This window comes from Chenopodium album, chromosome 15, assembly GCF_948465745.1.
Source record: "Chenopodium album chromosome 15, dcCheAlbu1.1, whole genome shotgun sequence".
NCBI lineage: Eukaryota > Viridiplantae > Streptophyta > Magnoliopsida > Caryophyllales > Amaranthaceae > Chenopodium > Chenopodium album.
The window spans coordinates 13,240,419-13,250,927 of NC_137848.1; the positions used below are offsets into that span (position 1 = coordinate 13,240,419).

The 10,509-nt window shown below is 35.3% G+C and overlaps 1 protein-coding gene across 3 annotated transcripts; it reads left to right on the plus strand.

Annotated features, from left to right (window-relative positions):
• Positions 1-3,843: 3,843 nt before the first annotated feature.
• LOC145581950 (uncharacterized) lies at positions 3,844-9,659 on the plus strand. 3 transcript variants are annotated; one of them, XM_081638989.1, is made up of 8 exons: positions 3,844-4,030; positions 5,443-6,834; positions 6,960-7,646; positions 7,724-7,807; positions 7,889-7,964; positions 8,116-8,429; positions 8,566-8,802; positions 9,031-9,659. In XM_081638989.1, the coding sequence occupies exons 2-7, from the start codon at positions 5,497-5,499 to the stop codon at positions 8,764-8,766; spliced, it is 2,700 nt and encodes an 899-aa protein (XP_081495115.1). In that variant the 5' UTR covers positions 3,844-4,030; positions 5,443-5,496; the 3' UTR covers positions 8,767-8,802; positions 9,031-9,659. The 3 variants fall into 3 exon arrangements, with proteins under 3 accessions (XP_081495115.1, XP_081495116.1, XP_081495117.1); XM_081638990.1 differs by having other exon boundaries at positions 9,096-9,659; XM_081638991.1 differs by having other exon boundaries at positions 8,569-8,802.
• The last annotated feature ends 850 nt before the right edge of the window (positions 9,660-10,509 follow it).

Sequence of the window (10,509 nt, forward strand, 5' to 3'; positions counted from 1 at the left end):
AGGAAAGTTTTATAAAAAGGAAAATTTTATAAAAGTTAAGTTTTATTAGGAAAGGAATAGTAAGGATAGAAAGGGAAATTAAGGTTAGAAGGGTTTCTAGAGAAAGGGGTATAAATATTCAACACATGGGTAAATTAAACTTTGCCCAGAGTGGAGAATACCCAAGGTAAGTTTTCTCTCCCTTCTCCTTTATTTCCTTTTTCTTTTTCTTTCTTTCCCCTTCCCCTTTTGTTTTGCACGGCCGGCACCACCGGCCGCCACCACAGCCACCGGCGCAAGCGCCAGCAGCCGTAGCGGTACTGGCACTGGCAGGGCGCAGCAGCAGCAGCAGCCCAGTCATGGTGGCTGTTGCTTGCGGCTGTCGAACAAAAAAAAAATTTATTCTTTTTTTTTATTCTTTTGTTTTAATCCTAAATCTAATTATTAATTATGGGTTTTGTCATGATTTTATGATGTTTGATTATAAGTATGATGCAAATTAATTTTCAGATTTTAATTTTAATTAAAAAGCCCCAAATTTGAAACCCTAGATTTGTAAATAATTGATTATTGAAGGAATATGATTTAGGGTGGTTTAAATCTTTAATTTGAGGGTTTTAAAGTATATTTATAGCAATTTTTTATGAATTAATATTTCTGAAAATTTTGTTAGTAAGCTAAAAATTAAGTTTCTTGAGGGAATTTCGACTACCAATTAATTGGGATTAAAGTAAGAGGTTTTAAATTAATTTTTAGCTTGTTTTAATCAAATTATGAGTGATTTAATAAGAGTATATATTGCTGGAAATTTGTGTGGAGTAGATTTTAATGTCATGTTATAATTTTGGATTGTAGGAGATTTCCAAGTGAGTGATTTCTTTTAGTCGTGGCGATTTTAAGATCGTATTCAAGGTACGTTCGTGTACTTTGATATTTATTTGGTGATGTAGGAACATGCTAGGCTTTGAATAATTGATTCCAAATAGTATTATGATAGATTTTGATTGGAATTTATTATTTGCTTGATGTTGGTGATTGAAATTTGAAGCATGAATTATTTGTGATGGATTATTGAATGGAAATAATTATTTTGGCTTGTTATATATGAACCACACTTTTATTATTGGCATGATAGAGAGCATGTTTAATTAAACTAAATGTTTAATTTGGTTTGGAATATTAAAAGGGAATTTTATTATGGTTCATATAATTTTTATTGATGCTATAAGCATGAGAAAAAAGCTATTTAAGTGTCTATGTACACGAGGAATAAATTATATTTTGGTGTCTTAGTGCACTTAAGGTGTTTCCAATACCGAGGGATAGGAATTTTGGTGCATAATGCGTTTAAGGTGTCTTTGGCAACGAGGTAGATTTAAAAAAGGGTTCAACATTAAATTTTATGTGGTCACTGATTATTCAAGAATTAAATTGGAATGTTTAATTGTTTGAATAAATATAATGTTTGTTTGTGTTATGGTTTGAGAGTCATCACCAAGTTTAATAATATGTAAATAACGTAAAGTGAAAGAGATTACGCACCAAAACTCTTGAAACGTATATACCTTGAGTATGAACATATGGGGGGAGTTATTCGACTTTATATTTGACCATAACTGCTACTGGGAGTACAGGACGCTATATTTTCCTTTTATTATTATGCGCAAGAATTCCGCCACTTACGAGTGATTATTTTATAGTGGCACGGTTAGCTCTCGTGTTAGTACCCCTTTATTGGGGCAGGTTAGGGGAAAACCCGTTCGATGCGTAATCAATGCTAAATGAATCAATTAGTTATATTTAATTGAGAGTCATGTTGTATGTTGTATGCTTGTAAATAGGTGCAACGAGATAAGTTGTGTGTTGATAGGTGATAGCATGTTAGTGTGTTTAATTACGCTTATCTACTCAGCTTTGCTGATTGTGTGTTTGTATGTTTGTTTAGCCTTGTCATTACCTTGGCCTTATGATGACCCGTTTTTAATGGAGAGTAGTGGAAACAAGTAGAGAGAAGCTTTTCAGGTGATGAAACATATTCATGATGGGCATGAGTGAAGAGCGAATCATGATAGTTTCCATAAGTCTACGATGTGTTTATTGCTTTAATTATTTTATTATATTATGCATGTGAGACTAACGCAAAGGTTTTGAGTTGGTTCGGTTTTGTTAAGGGCGTACAATGGTTCCAAGTTGTAGGTTGACTTCGTTTGACTTTGGTTTGATTTTACTTTCGTTTGGTTGACTTTTTAAGTTGAATTGTTTTAATTGTTTTTAAAGATAGTCTTCCGCTGTGTGCCTTTGATAGTTGCCTTAGCCGTTTTCATGGTGCGCGATAATGTCTTAGATTTTCCTAGTTTGAATTTTAAAAAGAGCAAAACAGGTATTTTATAGGAAAGGAATTTCTAGGGTGTTACACCACCAAAAATCACGACAAACTGCATTGATGTTATTTATTGACACACTCCCTTAGACATGTAGTTTGAGAAAAATAATAGGTAGAGACCATAGAAATGTGATATAGAGGTAATTAATAGATTTGATTTACATTATTAAAACAAAGGACATGCATGTGAGATTGGGAAAGTTAGTGAAATATGGTAAATACTTCGTATAATATTTAATGATGGTGGTCCTTTGCCGTTCATAATGCCTGACTTAGTGCAGGTCAACAAGTTGGCTTGGACTATGGAGAGACTTTTAACCCGGTAGTCAAACCTGGTGAATTTGCAACACTTCATCCACCACCTATGGACGTATCGAAGCTAATCCCTCGTCCCGTTTCTGAGCAAAGACCAATCAAAGGTAATTTTTAGTTTCTTACTTAACTAAACTACATGAATTGGTAGCCAACACTTAAACTTCCCCCTCTCATATGTAGTTCTTTCAAACTACAGGAGAGAACATATAATATTCTTACTATGTTTATCTTTTTACTACTAGTTATTCCATCTACATTCGACCAATTCGTCACTTCCTTTTGGCTGGCTAACCAATTAACCAAATGTAAAACTAGCTCACGAAAAAAGGTAGGCATAACTAATAAAAAAAGACAAAATTACTATTGTTTGTTGGAATTTCAATGATGCGCAATCACAGATGGGTCTTTATTCCTAAAACAAAGGATTCCAATTTTATGATCAACCAACCAGTCATAGATCTGAAACTGGGGCACGATAATTTATTATAACAAAGAGAAAATACAAGTTGATTTATGAGATTAACAATTTATTATAACAAAGAGAAAATACAAGTTGAGATGGGTCTTTATTCCTAAAATGATATTTTTTGTAAATATTTAAAGAACTTTTTCCTTAAAAGTGAACCTGACTGTAATTATAACTAGATAAAATTGTTAATTTATTTACCGAAATGCCATATGATAAACAATTCTTGCTTATCACATCAAAGTGATTAACTGGGCTCCTTCTATACCAAATCTACGATAATGCCAAATGGACCCTGGGTCTTGGGACCTGTTCCGATTTACCGAAAATAACTGAACTGAAATGAACTGATTGGAGCTAAACTGAACAGAACTAAACTTAATTAAACTGAACTGAATAGAGCTAAAATGAATTGTTTATGTGAGAAGAAGATTAGAAATTGAAGTGAGCTAAACTGAAGTGAATTAATTGGATTTGAACTGAATTGAAGTGAGCTGAATTAAATTGAACTGAAATTAAGTTGAATAGAATAGACCCTCAATTCTAAACACACGTGGGAAAGCGAACGAGTGAGTTGAAAATCCAAATACCCTTGCCAACCCAACGACAGCCCACGCGTTAAACAGGCGCGTGAAGAAAGAAGCAAAAACCACTCGGATTAATCCGATTCCGATTCATAGTGAGGCGTTTCATGATTGAGTCAACCCAGCGATCGATTCTCTTTCCTCCAACTCGCTTTCCAAACCCTAATTTCTCACCGAGTTACCCTGACTCGTTCGATTCAAATCGTTACTCGCCGATTCTTCATCTTTTTTCCCCAATTTCACCCAAATTTTCTGTTCAATGCCTAATACATCGTAATCGGAGCATCAAATTTGCAAAAACAGGTAATTTTTCTTTTTTTTTTTTTTTTTTTTTTTTTTTCCGATTTTGACATTTTTGATAGAATTTATTGACATAAATTTGCAGCAAAGATCACATTTTCAGGTATATTTATTTATTTTTTTGTTAATAATTTCTGCAAATTTTTAATCCTTATAAGGTTTGATCGATTTTTTAAAGATATAATCTATAAACGTAAATGTGAAATTTTGCTTGAATTTCAATTGTCGTATCTGTTTTCAGTAAAATTTTACGGATTTGATCTGATGTATGAAATCAATTAAATTAATTTTGAACTAAACTTGATAAATTTTAATGTAGTATAATCTTTAATCTAGGTACATTGTAAGATTTGTAATGTGTTTCCTAGACTCAACAGGTACGTGTTCAGGTGGCAAACTTGACCATTTAGTGAAAATTTTGCTTATTTTTGAGTGTAGATAAGATGTCAAAGTGTCTATAACCATGTTGGAGTGTTGAGTATCGATTATCGATTATTGAATACTTGTAAGCAGGATGAAATGAAGAGAGTATAACATAAGTTTATAATGGATGCAGTTTGAATTTTTTATGGTAAAATAGTTGTAATGGTGAGATGAAGTTTTCTTATTGGTTGGAATGTGTAGGTTGACATCACTGAAATGAAGTTGTCTTATTGCTGTAAGAATAATTCCTTTGTGATGCATCTTCATAAATAATGGCTAAAAGATACTGTAAAGGGGTAATTTAGGTAAGGTTATGTACGTTCAACCCCATCTTACCCTACAGAGAGTAGGCGTTTTGTTAGAAAGCTTGGGTATGACATATGAATAAGATGTTTAATGCTGATCGTTGTGGATTATATCGTGTTTACTCTAAAGGCACTGCTTCTTATTTCCTCATTGTCATATAGGTGTGGATAAGCGTCACAATAGCCATTTCCTAGCATACTAAAGCTACTTTACACATTATTACATTAGTTTCCATTTTGAGTCTAGGGGGCGTTTGACCATTCTCTCTTTTGCGTCTTGGCTGAGTTTTTATTTTTTGATGCTCATGTTGCCACAAGATAACTCCGATCCGTCTTTGCTCTTGCCTACTTTCCTTAATACTTGTAGTATTTAGTGTCCATTTCAAATCTTTTTGACCTTGTCATATTTGCATAGTTGCATGCATTAGGTCTAATTATCTGAAGATTCCTAATGTATCTTGTAGTTAATTAAAACTTGACTGTGCTAATGAAGTTTTATTTGTCAATTGATTTTTATTTTATTTATTTATTTATTTATTTTTTTTTTTTTTTTTTTTGAATACCTTGTTGCAATTTCTTTGCCAAGCTCATGTATATTCTATTAATGTTGTTTTGTTGGCAATTTCTGTGCTTGCAACTTCTTTCTCTGATCAAAACTTTATGTTTTTATTTGCATAATCTCTAAAGCATGGAGTAAATGTTGAACTGCTGGAATAGTAAGTTTTATGCTTGGTCTATAAAATGATGGGAGAGATGGCCCCACTCCGTCCAGCTGGATATGTTGACCCTGGCTGGGAGCACGGGACTGCACAAGATGAGAAGAAGAAGAAGGTCAAGTGCAATTATTGTGGGAAAGTTGTTAGTGGAGGTATATATAGATTAAAACAACACTTGGCTCGAATCTCAGGAGAAGTAACATACTGTGAGAGGGCTCCAGAAGATGTATACTTGAGAATGAGAGAAAATTTGGAAGGCTGCCGCTCCAATAAGAAGCCAAAGCTATCTGAAAATGATGAACAGGCATATTTGAATTTTCAGTCTCCTGATGACGATGATGATTTAATGGAGAATGTTGATTATAGAAGAAAAGGGAAAAATGTCATGAATGATAAAAGTTTAGTTTTAAATTTGACTCCTCTTCGCTCATTGGGATATGTTGACCCTGGTTGGGAGCATGGTATTGCTCAAGACGAGAGGAAGAAAAAGGTGAAGTGCAATTACTGTGGCAAAATAGTTAGTGGAGGCATCAATAGATTTAAACAACACTTGGCTAGAATTCCTGGAGAAGTTGCGCCTTGTAAAAATGCTCCAGATGAAGTTTTTATGAAGATTAAGGAGAATATGAAATGGCATCGCACAGGGAGAAAACATAGAAGGCCAGATGCCAAGGAAACGCCATCTTTTTTTGTGCATTCTGATGATGAACCTGAAGAGGATGAAGCAGAAGAAGATGTTTTGCATCACTTGAACAAGGATAGAGTAGTTATGGGGGGAAAGAGACTGGGCAAAGATTTCAGGAGGGGTTTCAGTGGAATGTCTTCTGGAAGTTGCTCTGGGATGTTCTTGAAAAAGCATAGGCAAAATCCCACCATCTTGAAAACTTCAATGAATCATATGCCACTGACTTACAAACAAGGAAGTTGCGGACCAAACAAAAGGAATCGCAAGGAAGTGGTGTCTGCCATTTGTGAATTCTTCTATTATGCTGGGATCCCAATGCAAGCAGCCAACTCTCTATCTTTCCAGAAAATGCTGGAGCTTGTCGGTCATTATGGACCAGGTCTAATAGGCCCTTCAAGCCAGCTGATATCTGGTCGTTTTCTCCACGATGAATTGTCGACAGTCAAAAGCTATCTAGCTGAGTATAGGACATGTTGGGCAGTAACTGGTTGTTCCATTATGGCAGATAGTTGGAAAAATTCACAGGGTAGGACTCTAATCAATTTTTTAGTCTCCTGTCCTCGTGGTGTCTACTTTGTTTCGTTAGTTGATGCTACTGATGTAGTAGACGATCCCTTAAGTTTGTTCAAGTTACTTGACAAAGTGGTGGATGAGATTGGTGAGGAAAATGTTGTTCAGGTGTGTAACTTTGGTTCCTTTTTTTTTTTAAAAAAAAAAAAAAAAAAACTATGAATAGGCAGCTATTAGACTAATGAAACCTTCTATCTGATTCTTCTCATATAATTTTCTTGTATATGCTTTAGGTAGTTACTCAGAATACCCCGAGTTATAAGACTGCTGGAAAGATGCTTGAAGATAAAAGAAAAAAATTATTTTGGACCCCATGTGCTGCCTATTGTATAGATAGAATTCTTGCAGATTTCACAAAGATAAAGCTGGTTGGTGAGTGCATTGAGAAAGCTCAAAAAGTTACAAAGTTCATCTACAACCGGATATGGCTGCTAAATCTTATGAAGAAGGAGTATACAGGGGGGCAAGACATTTTAAGACCTGCTATTACAAGATATGCTGCAAACTTTATTAGTTTACAAGGTGTATTTGACCATAGGATTAGTCTTAAAGATATGTTCCAATCAAGCAAATGGCTTTTGTGTCGCTTTTCAAGATCAGATGATGGCAAGGATGTGGCAAAAATTGTTTTAAATGCTTCGTTTTGGAAGAAAATGCAGTATGTCCTGAAATCAGTAGACCCTGTTCTGCACGCACTCCATAAAGTTGACATCAACAGTAATCTGTCTATGCCATATGTATATAGTGACACAGTAAGGGCAAAACTTGCAATTAAAAGCATTCATGGTGATGATGCACGCAAGTATGGTCCCTTCTGGAATGTGATTGACAGTCACTTAAGTTCTTTGTTCCATCATCCATTATGCGTTGCTGCATACTCTTTAAATCCAGCCTATAGATATCGACCAGATTACCAGGCGGTAGGTTTAACTAAAATTTTCATATTTAAGTGTACATTTTACAGTTTTAAGGCTGATCCTTTGCTTTGTGAACGAAGAATCCAGAGGTGGTTCGTGGACTAAATGAATGCATTGTTCGCCTTGAACCAGACAGGGGGAGACAGGTTTCTGCGTCCATGCAGGTTAATATGTGCCTGCAATTTTTAATCAAGATTCAATATTGAAAAATAAAATAAATTAAACCCAATTCTCTCTAATGACAGATCTCTGACTTTATATCTGCTAAAGCTGATTTTGGGACTGAATTGGCAATCAGTACAAGAACTGAGCTTGATCCAGGTGATGAGACTTATTATTGAATTTATTTTTGTTTGTGTTTGTGGTGAGATAGTCCTGAGACTCCCGACTGTGAAAGGAACCATCAGTACCCAAAAAAAGGCAGTCATCCTATGTCATTATACATGTTCTGATATCAATTTTTTCTCATCAGCTGTATGGTGGCAGCAACATGGTGTGAATTGTTTGGAATTGCAGCGATTAGCTGTACGCATACTAAGTCAAACCTGCTCTTCTTTTGGATGCGAACACAGTTGGAGTATATATGATGAGATTCATTGTGAAAGGCAGAACCGTCTAGCACACAAGAAATTGAATGATTTTGTGTATGCTCACTATAATTTGAGACTGAGGGAGCGCCAAATAAAGCAGTCGAATGAATTATTATCACTTGACAGTGCTCTTCTAGAAGGTTTACTTGATGACTGGGTTGTAGAGGCAGGCAGACAAGCCATTCAAGATGATGAGGTATCATCTACATCTGCAATCTATAGTATAGGTGGCATAAGAACCTTCCCCCCCCCCCCCCCCCCTCCCTCTTTCCCCACAACTTTGCCTTACCTTTTCTTGTCTTCTGATGAGTTGGAACTTGCTTTTTCCTCAGCAGGGGATATTTGACCATGAAGATGGATACAGCTACGATATACTCGAGTATGAAGATGGTACCTCCGATGTTATGAGGAGGGGAACTCTAGATATGGTGACGCTAGCAGATGTAGAGCCCTTGGAAGTTCATCCTAACGCAGGTCCAGCTACAGATGATGATGCTGAACTTGATTTCCTTGATGATGACTTAACTGATTAATTAACAGACCTCTGTCGACATGACTAAAATATTAAGGTATATCTTTTTTATATTATTATTATTTGAGGGTGTAACTAAGTATAGTTAAATGCTAAACTGCATTCATATGTCTAACAAGTTTGGATGGAATCCCAATATCCAAATTTTATCTTACCTGAAAATGGATAACATAATAGAACGTAGCAATTGTGAGTCTTTATTGTAACCTGAAAACCAACTCTCTAAAATTAAAATATTTTATTCGAAATTTTTGCCTTCATGCAGCTCCTGTTCTGGCACCACAAATTGTTGCCAGGACTTGCATTTTCTCTGGTCTGGATTGTATATAGTTGGATGCATCTACCTCGAAGTTTATCAAAGAGATGTCTCAGGGTTACCTTTGCGGACTGTCAGTAAAGAGGAATTGTTTAGCCCCATTTCAGCTGTTAGCACCTGATGTAAATTACCCATTCTAAAATTTCTGACCGCTTCTCAAAGGATTTGTTCCCTAGCTTGTCTCTATCAGGGAGTCATGTTCTCGTCTGGAACTTCGAATCAAGATTTTTTTTTCAGTTGAGGTCCAATGTTCCTTCACTTCCTTGCTCAAGTTTCAAAGACTCTCAAGTCTTAACCAGCAGTCCAGCAGGCGGACATAAACATCACAATTTGAACTCAGGAAAAAAATTGTTTCCTATATTATATTGCGGGATTTTTTTGGAGTCTGCATCATCTTGATGATTCATTTTGCTTAACAGGTGATTTTTTTTTCAATTATTGATCTGTATCGATCTTTAGTCGCATGAATGAGAAGGCTGTATATATTTTGTGCAATGTAATCTTTATCAAATTTGCATTATGAGGTTCCCAATTCCAAATCAAAACAACCAATTCTTTGTTCAATAGTTTTGCTGGAAGATCCTTTTTTCTTAAAAAAAATTGAAAAATTGTAACCTATGAAATATATGATATTAATCCACGTCAGATTTCAATACACAGTAGCATATAGATACTCCGTAAGATTATCTGCAAAACAGTAAAATAGTACGGAGAGAAGGGGAAAAAAAGGCATATATATATAATTGGTTTACGTTAATGTCAAAAGGCTGATTAAAACTTTAGAATTTACCACTTTGATTGTTATGAGCCCTTTCCCTAAATAATGCTAGCAAAACACCCAATTTCATAAATACGGTCTTTTTTTCAAATATTCCCACTTTACCGTTCAAGTCACCGGTTCAAGGAACTTTATTATTTTACGGTTTAAGCAGAAAACCGCTACTTCAAGTAGCGGTGTATGTTGGAAAACCGCTACTTGAAGTAGCGATTTATACTTACTCAAAATCGCTACCTCAAGTAGCGGTTTCTTGTTTAATAAACATCCACGTCACTACCATAGTGCCATTTATTCAAGCAGCAAGGATTTCTGCCTCCACCCTTTTTGTTGACGGTGGTGCTCCTCCTCTACTGCCGCTGGCTTCTCGCCACCCTACTGCCGTCGTTTTAGCCCCCAAACCCTGTCTTGATGCTGCTGTAAATTTGGGTCAGATGAAGGGTTGTTTTGTATTATACCCTAATTTTGTTTTTACCTAATTAACTTGTTAATTTTATTCTTATTTTCAATTCACAAAATAAATTTGACAAATAATAAGCATTGATTTTGGAGATTGTATATAACGGTGAGTCTATAGGAACAACAAGAATTAAAGCTTGCGAGTTGCGACTGGTTTTCATGTTGAAACCCACTACTTTGTTTTGATATAAACT